General features: G+C 48.5%; 2 protein-coding genes across 2 annotated transcripts in view; both read left to right on the top strand.

The window, feature by feature from the left end:
• LOC119796116 (signal transducer and activator of transcription 5B-like) overlaps nucleotides 1–10,019 on the top strand; it is a 31,063-nt gene extending 21,044 nt beyond the window's left edge. Inside the window, exons 13-19 of the mRNA XM_038304526.1 lie at nucleotides 6,194–6,400; nucleotides 6,530–6,624; nucleotides 6,711–6,853; nucleotides 7,103–7,258; nucleotides 7,344–7,395; nucleotides 8,974–9,078; nucleotides 9,168–10,019. Of these exons, the coding sequence (XP_038160454.1) occupies nucleotides 6,194–6,400; nucleotides 6,530–6,624; nucleotides 6,711–6,853; nucleotides 7,103–7,258; nucleotides 7,344–7,395; nucleotides 8,974–9,078; nucleotides 9,168–9,291 (882 nt within the window). The 3' untranslated portion in view covers nucleotides 9,292–10,019. The remainder of the gene's footprint in view (nucleotides 1–6,193; nucleotides 6,401–6,529; nucleotides 6,625–6,710; nucleotides 6,854–7,102; nucleotides 7,259–7,343; nucleotides 7,396–8,973; nucleotides 9,079–9,167) is intronic.
• A 5,242-nt stretch (nucleotides 10,020–15,261) lies between these two features.
• On the top strand, nucleotides 15,262–24,877 carry naglu (N-acetylglucosaminidase, alpha). Its single transcript, XM_038304525.1, has 6 exons — nucleotides 15,262–15,761; nucleotides 18,406–18,553; nucleotides 20,222–20,368; nucleotides 21,561–21,646; nucleotides 22,739–22,995; nucleotides 23,067–24,877. The coding sequence occupies exons 1-6, from the start codon at nucleotides 15,352–15,354 to the stop codon at nucleotides 24,350–24,352; spliced, it is 2,334 nt and encodes a 777-aa protein (XP_038160453.1). The 5' UTR covers nucleotides 15,262–15,351; the 3' UTR covers nucleotides 24,353–24,877.

The raw sequence follows: 24,877 nt of genomic DNA, 5'->3' as shown, positions 1-24,877 counted from the left end.
CATACTTCCTTGTGGCCAAGAAGACCGGCGGTTTTCGCCCCATTTTAGATCTAAGGGGACTGAATCGGTACCTGAAGGTCCTTCCCTTCCACATGCTCACCATAACAGAGGTCCTTCAGACCATTGTGGCGGGAGATTGGTTTACATCAGTAGATCTGACAGACGCCTACTTTCACGTGCCTATTGCGGCAGAACATCGCCGTTTTCTCAGGTTTGCCTATCGGGGCGCCATTGGCAATTCCGGGTGCTCCCATTCGGGCTCTCCCTTTCCCCGAGGGTGTTTACTCGATGCGTGAAAGCAGCCCTCTCTCCTCTACAGGCCTCCGGAGTCAGGATTCTGCCATACCTGGACGATTGGCTTCTTTGTGCTCCCTCTCAGGTAGCTGCCTCTTGGGATACGTCCCAGCTTCTACTTCATGTGTCACTGTTAGGCCTCAAAGTCAACTTGGCAAAGAGTTGTCTTGTTCCATCTCAGACAACCACCTTTCTTGGGATGCATCTGGACTCTGCTACCATGATGGCCCGTCCATCTGTTCACAGGGTGGACGACATACTCCAGCTTGTCCGTCGATTCAGACTGGGCAGGGAGTTTCCCTACATCATCTTCCTGCGAATGGTGGGCAAACTGACATCAGTCACTCGTGTCGTGCCCTTAGGGCTGCTCCTTCTGCGTCCTTTGCAGCGATGGCTCAACAGCTTTCGCCTAGACGCCAGGCTGCACAGGCATCGCAGGCTAATGGTGACCAGGAGCTGCCTCCATGCCCTAGCTCCTTGGCGAGACGGGACCCTTTTGTCCAGTGGTGTTCCAATGGGGCTAGTAGTGTGTCGAAGGGAGGTGGTCACCACGGATGCCAGCCTCATGGGCTGGGGTGCCGTGTGGCAACACAGAGCTGTTCGGGGTCTCTGGGACCAAAGGGAGCGCACCGAACACATAAATGTGCTGGAGCTGCGGGCTGTGCACATGGCCCTCAGGTGCCTTCTGCCCCACCTAGAGGGAAGGCACGTGCTGATTCGGACAGACAACACCTCTGTTGTTTATCATATAAACCACCAAGGTGGCACCAGGTCAGCACGTCTCTTGAAGGTGTCGAGGGATCTCCTGGAATGGGCGTTTCCCCGTCTGTGTACCCTGCGCGCAGCGTATCTGCCAGGACGGCAGAACCAGGTTGCGGACTCTCTATCCCGCCAGGCACCTGCTCCGGGAGAGTGGTCTCTTCACCGCGACGTAGTGCGCATAATCTGGAACCTCTTTGGGCAGGCAGAGGTAGATCTGTTCGCCACAGAGGAGTGGACCCATTGCCCCCTATTGTATTCCCTAACCGGGATGGCGGGCGCACTGGGCCAGGATGCACTGGCTCATCCATGGCCGCAGGTTCTCCTGTATGCCTTTCCACCCCTCTCACTGATTTGGCCGACTCTACGGAGGGTTCTCGAGCAGGGCCACAGAGTGTTGCTGGTAGCTCCGTTCTGGCCAGCGCGGCCGTGGTTCCCGCTGCTTTGGAGTCTGTGTCACGGTACTCCATGGCGTCTTCCAGCAAGGAGGGATCTGCTGTCTCAGTTGGGGGGACAGATATGGCACCCCAACCCTCAACGTCTCTAGCTGTGGGCATGGCCCCTGGGAGGCTGACTGGGTGTTCAGACACCGTGAGACACACCGTATTGAGTGCTAGGGCTTCCTCCACTCGGCTGCAGTATGCTAACAGATGGCGCCTCTTTTCTCAGTGGTGCTCTGCCCACAATGAGAACCCAGTTTCCTGCTCGGTGCCCACTATTTTGGAGTTCCTCCAGTCTCTCCTTGATAAGGGCCGCTCTCCTTCGACCCTTAAAGTGTATGTTGCAGCAATTTCATGTCTTCACCGAACTGTTGACAACCGTACAGTGGGGCGCCATGAACTGGTTTCACTTTTTCTGCGTGGTGCTCGTAGGTTGTGCCAGCAGCCAGCCCCACGAGCCCCAGATTGGGATCTGCCGTTGGTTCTCACGGCTCTGTGCCACCCTCCATTCGAGCCTTTGGCACAAGCAGAACTCAAGTGGCTTTCCTGCAAGACTGCTTTCCTGATGGCTATCGTCTCAGCTAAGAGGGTCAGCGAGCTACATGCTCTTTCTGTCAGCCCTAGGTGTATCAGGTGGAATCCAGATGGCTCTGGTGTTACCCTGTGGCCTAATACTGCGTTTGTGCCTAAGGTGTTGTCTCCTTTTCACCGTAACCAGCCATTGCGGCTGGCTCGGTTTCAGCCTCAATCTGGTACAACTGAGAATGAGTCTGAGTTGTTGTGCCCAGTAAGAGCGTTGGAGGCATACATTGCAGCCACCGCCAATCTGAGACGCTCGGACCAGCTTTTCCTATGCTATGGGGGTCCAAGGTTAGGCTGTCCTCTTTCTAAACAGCGTCTGTCCCATTGGATTGTGAGTGTCATCTGCCACGCCTACGCTGCAGGTCACTGCTCCCTGCCAGTCGGTGTGAGAGCACATTCCACCAGGAGCGTCACCGCTTCCTGGGCTGCTTTGAGAGGGGTTCCGCTGGAAGCTATATGTGCTGCTGCTTCATGGGCTTCCCCAACCACCTTCACCAGGTTCTACAGTGTCAATGTGGCTGCCCCTCATCCCCTGGGTCAGGTCCTTTTACAAGGTTCTGCTGGGCCTCCTCTGTGAGGTATGTGCTCAGGATTCCTTGTGACATCGTTGGCATTAGTCATTCAGTGCTTTCAGCACCGCCCTCTGGCGGTCAGTAGGGATTAAATAGAACGAAAGTTACGTATGTAACTACGGTTCTATGAATCCCGGATGACCGCCAGAGCTTCTCTGTCACTCAGAATCCTTGCTTTTGCGAGAAGATTCTGTAGGAGCAGAGCAAAGGATGACACCAGGCTATATAGCTTCTGAGTGGTCATCCGGTGTCACAGGTGTGACTCTGTTGGTATAATTACTCGAACTGCTCATGCCCGAAGGGAACATTCAGTGCTTTCAGCACCGCCCTCTGGCGGCCATCCGGGATTCATAGAACCGTAGTTACATACGTAACTTTCGATTTAGAGTCACACTGTAAAAACGGATCAAACTAAACTGGAAATCTTCTTAAAATGAGATCATTAGTTGATAATGTGCACTTGTAATAGGTTTTTTCTTTTCTTATTTTAAATAAATCCTCTAAATCCATCTGCAAATTGTTTCACCTTCTTTAATCAAGGAATAATCTCACTCTAAGACACAGAGCCAGAAGCAGTTCTACAGGGACACTGGCCCCTGGTGGTCCCTGTCTATATATATATATATATATATATATTTATATTTATATTTATATTTATATACACTATATTGCCAAAAGTATTTGCTCACCCATCCAAATTATTGGAATCAGGTGTTCCAATCACTTCCATGGCCACAGGTGTATAAATTCAAGCACCTAGGCATGCAGACTGTTTTTACAAACATTTGTGAAAGAATGGGTCGCTCTCAGGAGCTCAGTGAATTCCAGCGTGGAACTGTGATAGGATGCCACCTGTGCAACAAATCCAGTCGTGAAATTTCCTCGCTCCTAAATATTCCACAGTCAACTGTCAGCTGTATTATAAGAAAATGGAAGTGTTTGGGAACGACAGCAACTCAGCCACGAAGTGGTAGGCCACGTAAACTGACGGAGCGGGGTCAGCGGATGCTGAAGCGCATAGTGCGAAGAGGTCGCCAACTTTCTGCAGAGTCAATCACTACAGACCTCCAAACTTCATGTGGCCTTCAGATTAGCTCAAGAACAGTGCGCAGAGAGCTTCATGGAATGGGTTTCCATGGTCGAGCAGCTGCATCCAAGCCATACATCACCAAGTGCAATGCAAAGCGTCGGATGCGGTGGTGTAAAGCACGCCGCCACTGGACTCTAGAGCAGTGGAGACGCGTTCTCTGGAGTGACGAATCGCGCTTCTCCATCTGGCAATCTGATGGACGGGTCTGGGTTTGGCGGTTGCCAGGAGAACGGTACTTGTCTGACTGCATTGTGCCAAGTGTAAAGTTTGGTGGAGGGGGGATTATGGTGTGAGGTTGTTTTTCAGGAGCTGGGCTTGGCCCCTTAGTTCCAGTGAAAGGAACTCTGAATGCTTCAGCATACCAAGACATTTTGGACAATTCCATGCTCCCAACTTTGTGGGAACAGTTTGGAGCTGGCCCCTTCCTCTTCCAACATGACTGTGCACCAGTGCACAAAGCAAGGTCCATAAAGACATGGATGACAGAGTCTGGTGTGGATGAACTTGACTGGCCTGCACAGAGTCCTGACCTCAACCCGATAGAACACCTTTGGGATGAATTAGAGCGGAGACTGAGAGCCAGGCCTTCTCGTCCAACATCAGTGTGCGACCTCACAAATGCGCTTCTGGAAGAATGGTCAAAAATTCCCATAAACACACTCCTAAACCTTGTGGACAGCCTTCCCAGAAGAGTTGAAGCTGTTCTAGCTGCAAAGGGTGGACCGACGTCATATTGAACCCTATGGATTAGGAACGGGATGTCACTTAAGCTCATATGTGAGTCAAGGCAGGTGAGCAAATACTTTTGGCAATATAGTGTATATATATATATATATATATATATATATATATATATATATATATATATATATATATATATATATATAGATAGTGAAAAGTAGTAAAGGGTATTCAAATTAACAAAATGGGTACCCACATTTTTGCAAGTTTTGTTTTAATGCATATTGCACATTTTCTGTTAGTCCAATAAACCTCTATTCATCTAAAATATTACTGTGTCCATCTGTTATTAGATATATCAAACTGAAATAGCTGCTGCAAACACCCAAATATTTAGAAATACAAATAATTAAGATTAATAGGGGTGCCCAAACTTTTTCATATGACTATGTATCTTCAAGTCTTTCTAAAAGAATATTATGATCAACTGTATCAAATGCAACGCTGAGATCCAACAGGATGAACACAGATACAAGTCCATTATCTGAGGCCATGAGAATATCATTAGTGACTTTCACCAGAGCTGTTTCAGTGCTATGATGAGCTCTAAAGCCAGACTGAAACTCTTCAAAAAGTTAATTATGGTGTAAGTGATCACACACTTGTTTGGCAACTACTTTCTCAAGGATTTTAGATCAGAAAGGAAGATTGGATATAGGTCTATAATTGACCAAGTCATCTGGGTCAAGAGACGGTTTCTTAAGCAGAGGTTTAATTCCAGCAACCTTAAAAGCCTTTGGTACATATCCCTGTAACAGAGATAGATTAATCACATCTAAAATGGAGGAGGAGATCAAGGGGAATACTTCCTTAAATGACCTGGTTGGAACTAGATCTAACATCCAAGTTGAAGGCTTAGATGAAGACAATAGTTTTGCTAACTCTGAAAGTTCAACTGGATCAAAGCAGTTTAAACCCGGTTCAGATTCCATGACTACCTCAGATGCTTCCCCACCCTCCAGAGACAAACCAATCGTGGATAGAGGCGTGCTAATGATCTTATTTTTAAGAAGATCAATCTTATTTATAAAGAATCCCATAAAATCATTACTGCTAAGAGTAGGTGGAATGGACGGTTCAACAGAGCTATGGCTCTGGGTGAGTTTGGCAACTGTAGTAAAATTAAATGTAGGATTATTCTTATTCTCTATTAAAGAGGAGAAATATGCTGCTCTTGCTTTACAAAGGGTCCTCTTATAAAGCAGTAAGCTATTTTTCTAGACTAGGTAGGATTCCCGTAGGGCTGTGGAGCGATATTTTCTCTGCAGTTTCCTAGCAATTTGCTTCAAAGCGCGCAGCTCTGCATTAAACCAGGGAGCCAGCTTTCTATTTTTAATGGTTTTGTTTTTCAAAGGGGCTATATTGTCAAAGGCAGTATGCAGAGAACTAGCAACCCCATCAACAAAACCATCAACCTGTGAAAGGGAATAAAGTATATGTTTTGGTTAGCTGTAGCTACGGCTGCTGCTGGCAGCTTTTCACTGAACACGTCTTCAAAACCTTCCAGCTCATAGAGACGCCGTTGGAGCGCTCCAAGTTCTCCTGATCTCATCTGACCTGCTTCACCCTCTTTGAAAGCAGCTCAGGTTCCTTAGGAAGCTTAAATAATTCAACGCCATCCTGATGGGGGCTGAAGCAAAAAGCTGCGACCCAAAGTGAAGACATCGTTGTATCTGAATCCTCCAACCTTCTGCTGTAATTGTGTCCCTCCCCAGGGAAGGGTACCATTCCTGGTTCCTGACAAAGTTCTGTGGACCCAGCTGTGCGAGACCCTGGACATGAAGTACAAAGCAGAGATGCACAGTGGGCGGGGCTTGACGGAGGACAACCTGGTCTTCTTGGCCCAGAAGGCTTTTTCCAGCAGCAGCAACAACCCTGAGGATTACCGGAACATGACCATTTCCTGGGCCCAGTTCAACCGGGTGAGACCAGCTGGTTCTGTCTCTTCTCTCAGCAGGTGCTGCGGGATCAGGGTTAAGCTGGAGGAAACCGGCTGATCCTCACCTCTCTGTACCCAGAACCGGGCTGACGGGTTCTGTGTGCTTTGACAGGAGAACCTACCTGGACGGAGCTTCACCTTCTGGCAGTGGTTTGATGGCGTGGTGGAGCTGATGAAGAAACACCTGAAGCCTCACTGGAACGATGGGTAACAAACAGTTTTCAGACCCGTGGTTCAGCGAAAGCTTGAGGTGGTGGGTTAACCCTTTGTTTCCCCTGCGGTTCCGACTTTAGGGCTATCCTTGGCTTTGTGAACAAGCAGCAGGCGCAGGACATGCTGCTGTCCAAACCCAACGGAACCTTCCTGCTGCGCTTCAGCGACTCGGAGATCGGAGGCATCACCATAGCCTGGGTCGCTGAAAACCCCAACAAACAAGGTTAGATTTTATTCTGCAAGACATTTTAGATGCTGGTTTCCTTTGTTTTAGTGTCAAAGTAGATTAAACTGAAAATAAAGACCTAAAAGTGTTGAAGAGACAGAAGATGATCCTCAGCAGGGGGATGATGCGGTGGTCATTTGGCTCTGCAGAAACAGAAGAACTTTTCTGACCTTAAACTCCATCTGGAGGAAGTGGGAAGCTAATTGTTGTATTTCTGCTCTTTCGGTCTGTGACCCGGTTCTGTAGGTGAGAGGCTGGTCTGGAATCTGCTGCCTTACACCACTAAGGACTTCTCCATCCGTTCCCTGGCCGACCGCATCAGTGACCTGAACCATCTGCTGTTCCTCTACCCGGACCGGGCCAAAGACGAGGTCTTCTCCAAGTACTACACCCCCCCGCTCTGTATGTGGCGTGAGCCTAGATCCGGTTTCTCTAGGTGACCCAGTTGGAGATTCTGTAAAGCTGAACCAGTGTGTTTGTCTTGCAGCCAAACCGGTGGATGGATACGTGAAACCACAGATCAAACAAGTAGTTCCAGAGTAAGTTGGAAGTTCCTGTGGCCTTAGGAAGCTGCAGGGATCCTGCATCTGTCCTCAGAGCGCTCTTCCATTAAGGCCCGCTGGGTTCTGTTAGGTATCAGAACTGTAACAGCAGGGGGTCCAGGTTCTAAAGCAAACCCAGAAGAACCGTGTTATCGATCTGTCCATGTTACTGCAGCCGTAACGTGACCCAGATGGTCCGCTTTGGTCGCCTCAGTCTTCGGAACATAGATCTTCCTCGTTAAGTTATCCAAACAGGCCATCGGGTTCTTTCAGGTCAGCAGCGGTTCTGGCATGGAAGCGGTTCTGCCCAGTCTTTCCTCATGTCAAACCCTGACCTAGACTCAAACAGTGAGGCCTGCAGAGCTGGAGACGATGTTCTGGGTTCTCCTGGAGGGATTCTGGAGCTCCAGTCTTTCCTGACGATCTTCTCCACTGTTCCATGTTTTCTCCACTTGTGGACGGTGGCTGATGTTGAGGTTCCCAGTCGGACTGAGGTCTCTGATGCAGACCAATGATGTTAGGAACTGTTTGTTTTTAACACTTTAAATCCAGTCATTGATCTTCAACTAGGGGCATAATCTTTAAATCATCTTTTTTTCTAAATCAGGTTTTAAAAGGAGTTTCTGACATTTGAAACTCAATCAGAAGCAGCTCTTTGCCAGACGCTCTTTGCTGCCCTCTAGAGGGCCTTTTTTTAGTAGAAGATTTTCACCAATTTTTGAAAAGACCCCCCCCCTCCTCTTTAAAAAAAATGCACATGCCCAACCCTGTACCCGCTCCTAGAGGGAACGCCTATTTACCTCGTGCAAGAGCGTGTACGAGCCCATTTCTCCTCATGTACGCTCTGTTTAGAAGTTGCTGTTCTCATAGCAGCTCACTGTGTCCATCCGTCCGCTCTAACCCCTAAATCCCTCCATCACTATAGAGCGGGGACTATATAGTGAACTTTATAGTGAACTCAGTTAACTGACCGTTCAGACAGAAGATCACTGCTTTTTGCGCCGTTGGTCACTTAACTCCTCCTCCACCGCACTGTGCCTGCGCCATTTTTATTTGCCAGTGTGACAGTAAATCCCATAATGCTTTGCGAGCTCTAGACTCAAAGCATTCTGGGAAATATCTGCCTCTTCTGAGGCCTTTCTTTTCTTATCATTCACTTCATAGACACTTTTTCTCTCCCGACTCTCGGCCATTTTCAAAGAACCGGGGTGAGAAAGGTGAGCTTCAGTGACCGTCTGAAACCGTAGCTCACCACAGATATACGCCTGAAAGAAAATGATAGCTAACGGGACAAGCACGTAGGACGGCCTTACAGAAGCAGATCACCAGGATGATTGACAGTTAGAAGGACCACTGATTGAGATGATCCACCCAGAAATAAAAGCTCCTCCTCTATAGCTTTAATGTCCGGAGATAATTTCTGAAATTAAGAAGTGAGCTCTGAACTGGGATCACTTTTCTTCCCTCCTTATCTTTCTTAGAACCTGCAGAGCACCTTGTCAGGTTTTCCATTCTTCTCTGGTTTATGAGCTGTTGTTGTCACCAGTGTGGATCCTGAAGTCTCCTCTCTGGTAGGTTCACCACCCCGAACCCAGAACCCTGCCCTGGAGTGGTGTTCATGGACCAGACGGCGTCCTCCTCTGCCAGCCATTCAAACAACTTTGGGGTTTACTCCTCCATGTAAGCTTCCTTTCTCTGGCTCACTATGTAGGACCAGAGCAGCTACTTGCTTTGCTCCACTGACCTCCTGACCTCTGCTGCTCTGACAGTGGTGACCCCATGCTGGATCCAGATGGAGACTTCGACTTGGAAGACACCATGGATGTTGCTCGTCACGTGGAGGAGCTGCTGCGCCGGCCCATGGCCAACCAGTGGGGCAGTCAGCAGTCCTGAACCTGAAACCTCAACCTGCTGCTCACCTTCTTCTTTTTTTTTCTTTGTCTGTTTTGTTCTTTAAAACCACTAAAAAGCAACAGTAATCCCAACCAGCATCTCAGCCCTCCTTCTGCTTTGGACATTGTGTTCTGCTGTCCACATCAGGTGGAGGACTGAGACGGGCCTGATTTCTCTTCCTGCACCAGCGTCTCTAGGGCTGATATCTATGCTAGCTTTGTGGTTTTTCTTCTCCAACGGTGGGACCTGCAGTTATTTTAGAAAAGTCTGGACAGAACTTTGCTGACTTGATGGGAACAACTGGCTGCCTAGTCCTACGGTTCTCTGCCCTTCTGCCTATCTGTACAGAAAAGTCCAATCATCGATTCTATTAGCAGGAAAATCCAGTGGAGATGTTTGCTGAGTGCCAAGCACTATGAACGCCATTAGAAACCATCCACGAACCGGTCAGCAACCATCCACGAACCGGTCAGAAACAATCCACAGTTAGAAACCAGATGAACGGCACCAACCTGGGTCGGTACCAGGGTGCTGTCTGATGGGGTAGGACCTGACGGTACCAATCCCCAGCGCTGGAGGCTCCTCTGCAGACGTTTTAGTGGTATCAGGTTTGGTTCTCAGCCAGGTTCTGTCTGTAACCCATTTATATGACAAAGTTCTGGTTCTGAAGTCGCGCTGTTCCGCTGCTGATCTGAGCTAGCGGGTTCCTGACCGGTCCAGAAGGTCTCTGGATCAGGTGCCTCTCAAGTGCCTTGAGATGACATGTGTTGTGAATTTGGCGCTATATAAATAAACTGAATTGAATTGAATTGGATCTGCTCCTTTCTAAGGCCTCCTGAACTCTAATGCAGCCATGGTCCGTGTGGTTCTGCTGGTTCTAGTGGTTCTGCTGGTTCTGTTCCAGGACATTTGGGTATCTGGCTGATGGTGTGGATGGAGGTGCCTCATGATCTGCTGGGCGTCTGTAGAAGGAAGTGGAACCGCCCCACCTTCCTGCTGAGTCCTGAAGTGCCTTTTTCAGAGCCGCAGGTCCATCCCAGTAATGAACCGGACCTTGCTGCTCCAGAATCTATTAAATGGACCTTAGTTTATCAAAACAGAACCCATAGTTCTGCTCCTCTGACCCTCTGTCTGGGTTCTACCGGGTCAGCCGACTGCCAGGGCTCAGAAAGTGTTCTAGTAGCGGGTCTGTTCTAAGGTACTTGGACCTTTCCTCGGTTCTGGCAGATCTGGGTTCCCCTTGTTGATTGGTACCTGAAGTTTTTTTCTGTATGGATCTAAAGTTTTATTTGTTTCTGATGGACTTAATGTTCTTTTAATTTGGCTGAATTTTTTTTTTATATTTACAAAGCATCTAAATAAAATATAACTTTCTAAAAATAATTTGATGGGTTGTTTTTTTTTTTATAGAAAAATGTATTCATAGTTTTCCTTTGGTTTTTTTGGGGTTTTTTTTTGTTTTTTTAGATATGTGGAGTTTTGTCATTAATAAAATCCTGAAAAATGTGGATCCATTATTCTTTCTTTTTCCATCTTTGTGTTTATTTTTCTAAAACCTCCGGCTGCTCTTATTTCCTCATTAAACTGATTCTCTGATGATAAACTTCTCAGATACTCATTTAGAAAAATATTGATAATCCTGCATCTGGCCTTTTCCTGATCCGCCTGGGTTAACTTCGTTGTGAAACTGAATTGTTCAATTTTCTAATGTGAAAATTTAATGTAGTTGAAAAACTTTTTACATTAAAAGGGAAATAAATGCTGCAGCAGGTTAAAGCGTTTTTATCCAGATGTTGATGCTGTAATCTGGAAGGATCTTCTGTAGAGGTGTGTCTGCAGCAGATCTGGATCAGCCTCCGACTGAAGACCCTCTGTTGGTGTCTAACAGCCTGATGAAGAGGATGCTCAGTGCTGTCCTCCATCTCCAGAGGTTCTAGAGTTCCTAGAACAGAGCCGACCTTCTATCAGCTGGTCGAGCTTCTTTCAGTCATTAGCTCTGATGATGATGATGATGGAGGAAGCGATCAGACTGATAGAAGATCTGCAGCATCTGAAGGACCTGAGCTTCCTCTAGACATCCAGTCTGCTCTGTGCCCTCTTGGAGACTGCTTCCCAGTTGTTTCTCCAGTCCAGTCTGCTGGAGTTTCTCTCACAGTCAGTCAGGCTGAATCTGGATAAATCAATGATCCTCACAGTGCTGCCTGCCTTGGCTAAATGACAGTGGGTTTGTTGAAGCAGGTGGATGATGACATCATCAACTCCATCTCCATGGGCATAAGCAAACAGCAGGGGGTCCTGATAGCTGCTGTTTTGCTTGCTGAGGTGAAGCAACAGAAGGACCTTCATGATGTGGTTGTCAGAGGAACAGGTCTATAGTCACTGAGGACCGCTGGCTGAGTCTCCTTTGGTCCTGGAACAAGGCAGGAGGTCTATAGTCACTGAGGACCGCTAGCTGAGTCTCCTTTGGTCCTGGAACCAGGCAGGAGGTCTATAGTCACTGAGGACCGCTAGCTGAGTCTCCTTTGGTCCTGGAACCAGGCAGGAGGTCTATAGTCACTGAGGACTGCTGGCTGAGTCTCCTTTGGTCCTGGAACAAGGCAGGAGGTCTATAGTCACTGAGGACTGCTGGTTGAGTCTCCTTTGGTCCTGGAACAAGGCAGGAGGTCTATAGTCACTGAGGACCGCTGGCTGAGTCTCCTTTGGTCCTGGAACAAGGCAGGAGGTCTATAGTCACTGAGGACCGCTAGCTGAGTCTCCTTTGGTCCTGGAACCAGGCAGGAGGTCTATAGTCACTGAGGACCGCTGGCTGAGTCTCCTTTGGTCCTGGAACAAGGCAGGAGGTCTATAGTCACTGAGGACTGCTGGTTGAGTCTACTTTGGTCCTGGAACAAGGCAGGAGGTCTTCCACATCCCTGGAACTGTCTCCAGGGTCAGACTAAGAGGGAAGAGGTGCTGTAGAATCCCACAGAGCTGCTCTGCTAAGGCCTTCAGGACTCTGACACCATCAAGACCTGCTGACTGATTACCATCCAGTCTCTCCTGTTGCCTCTTTACTGACTTCTAGAGACAGACAGGTGGAAGGTGGAGGGAGCGGCACCACCTGCTGATCTGGCTGATAATAGAAGCAGGAGAGTGAATGTCAGAGGAGGGCAGGATGTCCATGTGACTGTGGGCAGGAGAGAAAGATGCTGAGCTTGTTCCTAAACTGAACCTGATGAAGAATTCAATCTCTAGCATAACGTCTGCCACCTGTATGTGGAAGCATTCTAATCTATATTATAATATGAATGCTAAACCGTATCAGGAATCTGGCCAAATGTATTAGTTCTTTAAAACCCTGACCACCCAGGGTGCAGACCAGCAAGCAGAGTCTTAGTTTAACACACCTCTCTGCAGCTTCTCTACTGTTACCAGAAGAGAATAAATTAGAAGGAATCCCAAAAGAGAAAATCATGGTAATCTAATTCAAATTAAAATACAGTGAGGAAAATAAGGATTTGAACATGCTGCTATTTTGCAAGTTCTCCCTCTTATAAATCATGGTGCTTCTGAAATTGTCATCATAGGTGCATGTCCACTGTTATAATAAAAAAGAAATCCAGAAATCACAATATATGACTTTATTTTAGTTTTTATTTGTATGATCCAGCTGCAAATAAGTATTTGAACACCTGAGGATATCAGTATTAATATTTTGTCTTTGTTTGCAGTTCCAGAGGTCAAATGTTTCCTTCAGGTTTTTACCAGGTTTGCACTGCAGGAGGGATTTTTTGGCCCATTCCTCCACACAGATCTGTCAGTTTTCTGAGCTGTCACTCCCTCCATTGATTCTGTAATGGGTTTAGGTCTGGAGACTGGCTAGGCCAAGCCAGAACCTAGATCTGCTTCTTCCAGAGCCACTCCTTGGTTATCTTGGCTGTGTGCTTCGGCTTATTGTGATGCTGGAAGACCCAGCCTCCACCCATCTTCACTGCTCTGACTGAGGGAAGGAGAATGTTCCCTAGAACCTACCAATCCATGGCCCCCATCATCCTCTCCTTAATAAAGTGCAGTTGCCCTGTCATGTGCAAAAAAACACCCCAAAGCATGATGCTACCACCCCCATGCTTCACAGTAGGGATGGTGTTATTGGGACTGTTCTCAGCATTCTTCTTCCTCCAAACACGGTTAATGGAATTCTGACCCTAAAGTTCTATTTTGCTCTCATCTGGTCACATGACTTTCTCCCATGACTCCTCTGGATCATCCAGATGCTCAATAACTGCAGACCGGCCTTGACCAGTGCTGCTTTAAGCAGGGGAACCTTCTGTTCCATGCAGGAAAGGAAAGTCGCCTCATCAGTCGCCCCATTTAATCTTTCAGACACTTTAAATCACTTTTCCCTCTCACCTGATTTTAAAACATACTTTTGCTTTTTAATCTGTAATTTAATTTTAGGTTAATTCCTCCATTTTTTTAACTTTTAATTTCACTTTATTTTATGCCCTACTTACTTTAATAATTTCAGTTTATTAGTATAGTGTAAGATTAAATGGATTTCTTGTTCCACATTGTCTGAACAACTTGGTGTGAGGGATTGCTGAAGAGTCAATGAGTCGATGCAATCAGCTGGTTTTCCTCAGATAGAAAACCTTGAACCAATCTGACTAGATGATCTGATTGATCTGGATCTATGAAATCACCTTAGGTGACATAATGGGAATTGGAGCATAGAAATAAACTGAATTCTAAACTGTATGCTAAACAGCTAACAGGGTTTCCAATCCTCCCTTAAAACTCATCTTTTTTTTTTATGTCTAAATTCAGGTTTGAGGCAAATGTTTGTTATTTCATTCATACAGATAAGAAAAAGTAAAACTAAATTCCAGCCATCAGTCTCACAGACAACAACTGGCCAACCCTATGATTGTTGTCATGTTTTGGTCTTGCTGAACATCTTTGGTTTTCTACAGGCAGCGCAGAGGATCTACAGGGGAGCTCAGTGCACACCAACAGCAATGGTTTGGTTTCCGCCATGATGTGGATTACAAGTCTTTGACAATGAGAAAAAAAGCTCAGAGAGAAGTGGACGAAAAGGGTTTTCTTCCTTTGCTGCAATGACTAAGGCAGACAGCTCCTACCAACTGGCTTTATATGCTTGAATCATGTGGATGGCCTCCAATCTCTGTGTGTGGATTGAAGCTGCCAGGCCTTTTTATTACCTGTTGGTTCCAGTATGACTCACCTTTAAAACAGTTTTGCTGCTAGTTTAAACGGCTGCAGGGATTGAAAAACATCCAGCAGCAATACATAATCCCAGTCTGCGGATTGGGCTAGATATCACCAAGTGGCATCTCCTGACCATCAGTAACCCTGAGGTGTTTGACCCTATCTGGTGATTCAGCTGAACAGCAGCAGATTTACTGAAATTAAAGCCGCTTCAGTTTCTTTTTCCTCCCATGAATCGAGGGGTTAGATTTCTTATGATGTAATCTGGGCTTACAGTTCCTTAGTTATTGGCTTTTCTTTTTTGGGTATGCAAGACAGGAGAGGATTACTTCAAATTAAGTGGGTGTGAAGAGGTTAACATCCATTATAGAGAAATGAACATAGATCCACTTAATGAGGAAAGCAGCAGAGGAGGATCTATGATTCCAAAGAAAACATTTTTCAAATAAAGAAGAAAAACTGGTGGAATATTATCGGATATCAGGGCGCATTTCCAAAAAGATCAAAGTTGCTGGATAGAAAGAACAGGAAATATCAAGATCTGAAAAAAGATCAACTTTATGAATTAATTTGAAAGAGATTTCTTTGACTTTATTAGTTGGAAAACACTGATGTGGAATAAAGCAGTGCGATTCTAAACAAACTAGTTCCTAAAATAATCACATGATGAGGAAAATGTTTTTATTATTATTCCTTTCCATCGGAGAAGCTTTCTGTCCTCTCATTGGTCCACAGTCAGCATTCGATGCTCTGATTGGACGGCTGGGTTCCTCCTGCGCTCCTCTTCCGGGTTTCCATAAATCTGCTTGTTTTTAAACTTTTCCTCATTCCCGTCGGTGATTGCGGACCAACATGACGCCCCAGAGCCTCCTGCTGCTTCTTCTGGTCGCACCGGCTCTGTTTCCGGCTGTTCTCTGCAGATTTTCCACTCTGGATCACCTAAAGCCTAAAGCTAGCGAGGCGACGCAGGCCCGCGCTGTGACCGGGCTGCTGCGGCGGCTGCTGGGGAACAGATCCACCGAGTTCCTGCTGTCGGTCAACCGGAGCCTGTCCAACAACAGCCTGGATGTGTGTGAGCTGAGCTCCGCTAGGGACGGCCGAATCGTGGCCTCCGGCAGCAGCGGAGTGGCCCTGGCCTCCGGGATCTACAACTACCTGAAGTATTTCTGTAACTGCCAGGTCTCCTGGTCCGGGAAGCAGCTGGAGCTGCCGAGTCCTCTGCCTCAGCTCAGCGGGGTGCTGCGCATCAGCAGCCCGCACAGGTCAGTCACATGATCCGCTTCCTGCTGCTGGATCAGAGGGAAACACTTCCTGTTTAATGACGTCATGTGTTCATGGTCACATTTCCCATCAGACCAGTAAGGACCAGTTCTCAGTGGTCGGTCATAACGTAGACAGGTTATCTGAAACCCCTCTGATTTGCTGTGAGACCTGTTAGACCTGTGTGACCTGTTAAACCTGTGAGACCTGTTGGACCTGTGAAACAAACCTGTGACCTGTGAAACCTGTGAGACCTGTTGGACCTGTGAGACCTGTTGGACCTATGAGACCTGTGACCTGTGAGACCTGTTGGACCTATGAGACCTGTGACCTGTTAAACCTGTGAGACCTGTTGGACCTGTGAAACAGACCTGTGACCTGTGAGACCTGTTAAACCTGTGAGACCTGTTGGACCTATGAGACCTGTGACCTGTTAAACCTGTGAGACCTGTTGGACCTGTGAAACAAACCTGTGACCTGTGAGACCTGTTAAACCTGTGAGACCTGTTGGACCTGTGAGACCTGTTGGACCTGTGAAACAAACCTGTGACCTGTGAAACCTGTGAGACCTGTTGGACCTGTGAGACCTGTTGGACCTATGAGACCTGTGACCTGTGAGACCTGTTGGACCTATGAGACCTGTGACCTGTTAAACCTGTGAGACCTGTTGGACCTGTGAAACAGACCTGTGACCTGTGAGACCTGTTAAACCTGTGAGACCTGTTGGACCTATGAGACCTGTGACCTGTTAAACCTGTGAGACCTGTTGGACCTGTGAAACAAACCTGTGACCTGTGAGACCTGTTAAACCTGTGAGACCTGTTGGACCTGTGAGACCTGTTGGACCTATGAGACCTGTGAGACCTGTTGGACCTATGAGACCTGTGACCTGTTAAACCTGTGAGACCTGTTGGACCTATGAGACCTGTGACCTGTTAAACCTGTGAGACCTGTTGGACCTGTGAAACAGACCTGTGACCTGTGAGACCTGTTAAACCTGTGAGACCTGTTGGACCTATGAGACCTGTGACCTGTTAAACCTGTGAGACCTGTTGGACCTATGAGACCTGTGACCTGTTAAACCTGTGAGACCTGTTGGACCTGTGAAACAGACCTGTGACCTGTGAGACCTGTTGGACCTGTGAAACATGACCTGTTGGACCTGTGAAACATGTGACCTGTTGGACCTATGGGACCTGTGAGACCTGTTGGACCTATGAGACCTGTGACCTGTGAAACCTGTGAGACTTGTTGGACCTATGAAACTGACCTGTGAGACCTGTTGGACCTATGAAACTGACCTGTGAGACCTGTTGGACCTGTGAAACATGTGACCTGTTGGACCTATGGGACCTGTGTGACCTGTTAAACCTGTGAGACCTGTTGGACCTATGAGACCTGTGACCTGTGAGACCTGTTGGACCTATGAGACCTGTGACCTGTTAAACCTGTGAGACCTGTTGGACCTGTGAAACAGACCTGTGACCTGTGAGACCTGTTAAACCTGTGAGACCTGTTGGACCTATGAGACCTGTGACCTGTTAAACCTGTGAGACCTGTTGGACCTGTGAAACAAACCTGTGACCTGTGAGACCTGTTAAACCTGTGAGACCTGTTGGACCTGTGAGACCTGTTGGACCTATGAGACCTGTGAGACCTGTTGGACCTATGAGACCTGTTGGACCTATGAGACCTGTGACCTGTTAAACCTGTGAGACCTGTTGGACCTATGAGACCTGTGACCTGTTAAACCTGTGAGACCTGTTGGACCTGTGAAACAGACCTGTGACCTGTGAGACCTGTTAAACCTGTGAGACCTGTTGGACCTATGAGACCTGTGACCTGTTAAACCTGTGAGACCTGTTGGACCTATGAGACCTGTGACCTGTTAAACCCGTGAGACCTGTTGGACCTGTGAAACAGACCTGTGACCTGTGAGACCTGTTGGACCTGTGAAACGTGACCTGTTGGACCTGTGAAACATGTGACCTGTTGGACCTATGGGACCTGTGAGACCTGTTGGACCTATGAGACCTGTGACCTGTGAAACCTGTGAGACTTGTTGGACCTATGAAACTGACCTGTGAGACCTGTCGGACCTATGAAACTGACCTGTGAGACCTGTTGGACCTGTGAAACATGTGACCTGTTGGACCTATGGGACCTGTGAAACCTGTTGGACTTGTGAAACCTGTGACCTGTTGGACCTGTGAGACCTGTGACCTGTTAAACCTGTGAGACCTGTGACACCTGTTAGACGTGAGACCTGTCAGACCTGATGTGGTTGGGATCTCAGGGTGGGTCTCATCAGACCTTACTGACAGGTCTGTGCTTGTCCATCATTTAATGTTTTCCTAACCAGCATGTGGACCACCTCAGGGTTCTGATCTAGTTTGTTCCAGATCTATGTGCTGTGTCCCTTTAGGCAGGATTATCAAGTAGTTCTAGAACGTCTACATCTGTTAGATCTGTGAGACCTGGGGTGAAAGGTCATTTCAGGACCAGAGGTGATCAGACCAGGGATCAGCGCATCAGAACGTGTAGAATCTGGAGAGCTGCTTGTGATCCAGAGGCGGCCTTACGATGGGTCAAGCCCTTCTAGCAGCGTTTGGAGCTTGGTGACACCTTTGATTCTGTTCGGTCCAGATTCCGGTACTACCAGAACGTCTGCACTGTCAGCTACTCGTCCGTGTGGTGGGACTGGTCTAGATGGGAGACGGAGATCGACTGGATGGCTCTGAATGGAATCAACCTTCCTCTGGCCTTCACAGGTCAGGAAGCTCTGTGGGAGGAGGTGAGAACCTGAAGGTCCACTTTCATTTAGAAGAACCTTCAGAACCAACAGTTCTTAATGAGCGAAGAAGATCAGGAGATGGCTTAGAGCTTCAGCTGCTCCAGCTGTGAGCTCAGGCCTCTAGAACCAGGTCCATTAGCCCTATGAAGCTCCAGTTAGATCCTGTTAGTTCCTTTTAGCACCTGTTAGATCCTATTAGCTCCTGTTAGCGCCTGTTAGATCCTGTTAGTTCCTCTTAGCACCTGTTAGATCCTATTAGTTCCTGTTAGCGCCTGTTACATCCCGTTAGTTCCTCTTAGCACCTGTTAGATCCTATTAGTTCCTGTTATCGCCTGTTACATCCCGTTAGTTCCTCTTAGCACCTGTTAGATCCTATTAGTTCCTGTTAGCGCCTGTTAGCTCCTGTTAGCGCCTGTTAGATCCTATTAGCTCCTGTTAGATCCTATTAGTTCCTGTTAGCGCCTGTTAGCTCCTGTTAGCACCTGTTAGATCCTATTAGTTCCTGTTATCGCCTGTTAGCGCCTGTTAGTTCCTGTTAGCACCTGTTAGATCCTATTAGTTCCTGTTATCGCCTGTTAGCGCCTGTTACATCCTGTTAGTTCCTCTTAGCACCTGTTAGATCCTATTAGTTCCTGTTAGCGCCTGTTAGCTCCTGTTAGCGCCTGTTAGTTCCTGTTAGCACCTGTTAGATCCTATTAGTTCCTGTTATCGCCTGTTAGCGCCTGTTACATCCTGTTAGTTCCTCTTAGCACCTGTTAGATCCTATTAGTTCCTGTTAGCGCCTGTTAGCTCCTGTTAGCGCCTGTTAGCTCCTGTTAGCGCCTGTTAGATCCTATTAGCTCCTGTTAGATCCTATTAGTTCCTGTTAGCTCCTGTTAGCACCTGTTAGATCCTATTAGTTCCTGTTAGCGCCTGTTACATCCTGTTAGTTCCTGTTAGCACCTGTTAGATCCTATTAGTTCCTGTTAGCGCCTGTTAGCTCCTGTTAGCGCCTGTTAGATCCTATTAGCTCCTGTTAGATCCTATTAGCTCCTATTAGCTCCTGTTAGCGCCTGTTAGATCCTATTAGCTCCTGTTAGCGCCTGTTAGATCCTATTAGCTCCTATTAGCGCCTGTTAGATCCTGTTAGCGCCTGTTAGATCCTGTTAGCGCCTGTTAGATCCTATTAGCGCCTGTTAGATCCTATTAGCTCCTATTAGCGCCTGTTAGATCCTGTTAGCGCCTGTTAGATCCTGTTAGCGCCTGTTAGATCCTATTAGCTCCTGTTAGCGCCTGTTAGATCCTATTAGCGCCTGTTAGATCCTGTTAGCGCCTGTTAGTGTCTGTTAGCTCCTGATAGCGCCTGTTGACTCCTATTAGCGCCTGTTAGATCCTGTCAGCACCTGTTAGGTCCTATTAGCTCCTGTTAGTGTCTGTTAGCTCCTGTTAGCTTCTGTTAGCACCTCTTAGCTCCTGTTAGCACCTGTTAGATCCTTTTAGTTGAAAATGAAAAAAAAAACGAATCCTAAAGTAAAAGTTTGAAAAATGTCTTAATCAAAGGCACTTTTCAAAGGCACACAAAGGGACTTTTCTCAGATTTCATAATTTTTAGACTAGTTTCTTATATTTTATGTAAAGAAATCAGATTGATTTGATAAAGTGCTTTCAATCATCTCCTTTCTCCTGCAGGTGTACCGCGCTATGGGCCTGAACGAGACTGAGCTGGAGGAGTTCTTCTCCGGCCCGGCATTCCTGGCCTGGAACCGGATGGCCAACATGGGCCGCTTCGGTGGGCCGCTGCCTCCGTCCTGGCACGTCGACCAGCTGCAGCTCCAGGTATCCGTGGCTCCTCCCCTCTTTAACCTTAGATCAGACCATCAGGCTATGGCCTTCCTCACCCGTCAGATCACCCGTCAGATCGATCAGCATTTCCTCTGAACATCGCCGTGGAGACGCATTCTTCATCAGTTCAAACGGCGCCGCAAGTTCCCTGTAAATAGACATTCCAAAAAAGTTAAAAACGATCCACTGGACTTTGTTCCGAAGTTTGAAGACGTTTCTCTTCATCCAGGAAACTTTTTCATTTCAAAATGTTAAGTTCCAGGTTTTATACACCAGCCCAACAAAGACTTGTCTTTGACTTGTCTTTGTTTAGAAAACATGCAAATTGAACCGGAGGAGCGGGTCCCCCCTTTTGGAATGAGGGTTGTTTAGCTTTTTTGTTAGCCTGCAATGCCCCATACCTGTCTATGTCTCTGAAAGGGGGGTCGTTAAAGGGAATTGTTGGTCTGGCTGAATAGATGAGGGCTTCTGTTCTCCTCTAAGGGGGTTGGGTCTGCGATGATAGCCGGAAGGAATCAGCTCTATCGCTGCATTGTAGGTTTTTGAAAGCTGAAATTTGTCCAAAATGTGAACATTCTGGTCCTCCAAAGAATGTCCTTTGTCCATCAGGTGTCGATGTACCGCAGAGTCTTGTCCAGCGGAGGGCGCTCTGAGAGGTTGTTTGGCCCCCTTAAAGGGACAGTACACTCAATGCGCAGCTCGGTTGGAGCTCTGGACTCCCTTTGGGTCCAAACACCAGTGGTTCTGTCAGGTGGTCAGGTCCGCCTCTATCTAAGCTGGTTCTATCTGGTTCTGATGGTTGAAGTGTGGAGCGGCCTGAGCCTGCCGTTCTTCAGATACACCACTGGGGGGCGCCTTCAGGAAGAAGCAGAATCAGCTGAACCAATCAGAGCTCAGGAGGACAATTGGCCGGGGTGGAGGCCGAGAGGGAGGCCCAACCCTGAGCCAACCCTCTGGAACATCACAAAGATTTCCCATAATTCAGCAGCTGTTGGACGGGGAGGGGGGGCTGCTCCAAGGGACGAAGGAGGACATTTTAATCCAGATCCGCTCGGGGCCCGGGCCTCAGGGACAGAACTGGACTAGCTAGAGAGGTTATGTAGATGGGCGGAGCTCATTAATGAGGAAGGAACCGTTTCAGCTGTGCTTTCTCACCATCATCATCCTCCTCTTCTTCCTCCTGCAGTTTAAAATCCTACAGCGGATGAGAGCTTTTGGAATGATCCCGGTTCTTCCCGCCTTCTCAGGGAACATTCCCAAAGGAATCCTCAGGTGAGCATCCTTCCTCTGATTATTATCGTTATCATAACGATGCTTGTTTTTTTTCTTTGTTCCTATCATTCCTCCGGCTCGCCACCAGGGGGTGTGCTCTCTCCGTCAGTTGATGGTGAGTAGATTGTACGGCTGCTGCGGTGCTGATAGCGGGGACTTTGTCAGGCGCTCTGAGGATCAAACGTGAATCGTAATTAAGGGACAATTATTGACTGTGATCAGGAAGAGATGCCAGCGTTTACATCGTTTCAGTGGGGATTTCCAGCGCTGCCTCCGGGCGGTATGCTGGAGGTCTGGTGCTCCCAACAACAACTGCAGATTATAGTGGGATTATAATCCTGATGAACAGAGGATGTTTGGAGGTGGACTTTCTCACTTAAAAACCTGTTCAAACAATTTTACCAGCTCATAAAGTAAATAAAGCCGAGCTGCTCTCTAGCTGGAAGCTACAGAACAGAGCAGATAAACAACCAGAGCGCCAAGCGTCCGGAAGGCTTAAGCAGCAAAGCGTCAAAGCGACATTTTGACCAGCATTTGATCCAGCGTCCAGTTTTCTGCGTTTTTTGACGTCCAGGATGAACGCAGGATGTCTGCTTGTGAGGAATTCATGCTTTGATTTTGGGAACAGGAAATATTTCCGTTGTTTTCCTGTAGAAGCGGTTCTGAATACAGGTGGAGATAGACAGTATATACAGTCCGTCATATGTGGACGCTCTGTCTATACTGTATCTATCCCATCCACCTTCTCCTCTGTTTGAGCTGATGGAACGAGTACATTTCTCCCCTCTGAGATCAATACAATCAATCAATCAATCATATCTGCTTGGATCAACTGGTTCTGAAGGTCTACGTTCAGACGGATCCTTCTGGTATAAGTGGAACCAAACCTGATGATGATGATGGATCAGCTGTTGTCTGTTACTTCTGATAATATTTTAAAATGATTCAGAACGAAAATTTTATGATTGGTTTTGGATCCTGATTTGGATTTGATCAGAACCAGTAGAACCAGCAAAGCCGTCATGGTTCCAGACGTCTCCTCAGAGGAGCGGGCGGCGCCGGTTCCGTCTAACCCTGCTGTTTGTGTTCCAGGTTGTTCCCTAAAGCCAATGTGACCCGGTTGGGACCGTGGGCCCATTTCAACTGCAGCTTCTCCTGCTCCTACATCCTGGACCCCCGGGACCCGCTCTTCCTGCAGATCGGCGCCCTCTACCTGTCCCAGGTGGTGAAGACGTTTGGGACGGACCACATCTACAACACGGACACCTTTAACGAGATGACCCCCCCCTCCAGCGACACCAACTACCTGTCTGCTGTCAGCCGCTCTGTCTTCGCCTCCATGACTGCAGGTGAGGTTCTAAGCCCCTCCCCCACCCGTCCTTCTAGAACCGACAATCTCTGACCGCTCTCTCCCCCCTAGTTGATCCGGACGCCATCTGGTTGATGCAAGGCTGGCTGTTCTACAGCGACCCATCCTTCTGGAAGCCTCCACAGATCCAGGCCCTGCTGCACGGCGTCCCTCTGGGGAGGATGATCGTTTTGGACCTGTTTGCAGAGGCCGACCCGGTTTTCACATACACCCAGTCCTTCTATGGACAGCCCTTCATCTGGTGCATGCTGCACAACTTTGGGGGCAACAACGGCTTCTTCGGCACAGTGGAGAGCATCAACTCGGGGCCTTTCCAGGCGCTGAGCTTCCCCAACTCCACCCTGGTGGGTTTGGGTATGACGCCCGAGGGCATCGAGCAAAACCCGGTCATCTACGAACTGATGAGCGAGTTGGCGTGGCGCCGGGAGCCTGTCAACCTCACCAAGTGGGTGTCCCTGTACGCGGCGCGGCGCTACGGCAGCATGGACGACAAGCTGACGGCGGCGTGGCGCCTCCTGCTGGGTGGCGTCTATAACTGCACTTGGCTACACTACGTCAACCACAACCACAGCCCGCTGGTCCGCAGGCCTTCACTGAAGATGAGGACGGACCTGTGGTACGACCCGGCGGACCTGCTGGAGGCCTGGAAGCTCTTCATGGATGCGGCGCCGACCTTCATGTCCAAAGAGACCTTTCAGTACGACCTGGTGGACCTGACCCGGCAGGTCCTGCAGGATCTGACCTCGTCCTTTTACCAGGACATCGCCGACGCCTACGCCAACAAAAAGATGGCGGAGCTGCTGACGGCGGGTGGCGTGCTGGTCTATGACCTCCTGCCTGAACTGGACCGGCTGCTGAGCAGCAACCAGAACTTCCTGCTGGGGACGTGGCTGGAGCGGGCCCGGTCCAAGGCCCTGAACGAGCGTGAGGCCCGGCTGTACGACATGAACGCCAGGAACCAGATCACCCTGTGGGGCCCCAGTGGGGAGATCCTGGACTACGCCAACAAGCAGTGGGGGGGGCTGGTGGAGGACTACTACGCCCAGCGGTGGGCGCTGTTCGTCCACACGCTGGTGGACTGTTTGGACAGGGCGGTTCCGTTCAAGCAGGACTCCTTCAACCAGGCGGTGTTCCAGGTGGAGCAGGGCTTCATCTCCAACGGGAGGAACTACTCGAGCAAACCGCAGGGGGACACCTTCCAGATCGCCCGCAGGATCTTCCTCAAGTACCACCCTCAGGCGCTGAAGAGGCTGCAGCGGACTGGGCCGGGGGGGCCGCCGCGGCCCCGCTCACAACGCCGCTTCTCTCATTCATCAGACCTGCAAAGTTCTGACTGAATTGCTGAAGCTCCTCCGTCAGAACCAAACACCTCAGGGAGCCTGGGGCCCGGCGGTCCGATTCAGCCCCATCCATGGCGGTCTGGATCCTGGTTCTGTGACGGAGACCATCAGGACCAGGATTTATTCTATCAGGGCTTCATCTAATCAGAAACTTTTCAGAATATTTAGAACGACCTGTCTGCCTACATCTGGGTCAGAACCGCTTCCTACGGTGGAACCGCCGGGCCTCAGAACCTCTGGCATCAGTAACATTGTCCCAACCTCAGAACCGGTCCCTGGAGGAGCGGCGGTGAGCGGCACCACCATCATCATCCTCAGCGTTGGGATGAAGGGCTGCTGCATCAGAACTCGACCTTTGTAGAACCTCATTAACCAGGCTGAGCCGGGCGGGTCCAGCTGTAGATCCTGTTGGTTCTGATCCGGTTCAGGAATCATTTACTGGAAGGAAATTAAACAGATTATTTTTATTCATTTTTTGATTCCGACTCGTTTGTTTAATAATAAATAAATTCTCTCATCCGG

The sequence above is a fragment of the Cyprinodon tularosa genome, unplaced genomic scaffold, assembly GCF_016077235.1.
Source record: "Cyprinodon tularosa strain WSP-4 unplaced genomic scaffold, ASM1607723v1 ctg537, whole genome shotgun sequence".
NCBI lineage: Eukaryota > Metazoa > Chordata > Actinopteri > Cyprinodontiformes > Cyprinodontidae > Cyprinodon > Cyprinodon tularosa.
Note: the sequence above shows the minus strand (reverse complement) of the source record. Positions and strands in the feature narration are given on the sequence as shown.

Bases quoted from the DNA above. Each gene is read 5' to 3' on its own strand.
- naglu (XM_038304525.1), top strand. From the start codon at position 15,352: ATGACGCCCCAGAGCCTCCTGCTGCTTCTTCTGGTCGCACCGGCTCTG. The intron at 18,554-20,221 runs GTGAGAACCTGA...TTTCTCCTGCAG, and splicing joins AGGAAGCTCTGTGGGAGGAG to GTGTACCGCGCTATGGGCCT. The intron at 21,647-22,738 runs GTGAGCATCCTT...TTTGTGTTCCAG, and splicing joins ATTCCCAAAGGAATCCTCAG to GTTGTTCCCTAAAGCCAATG.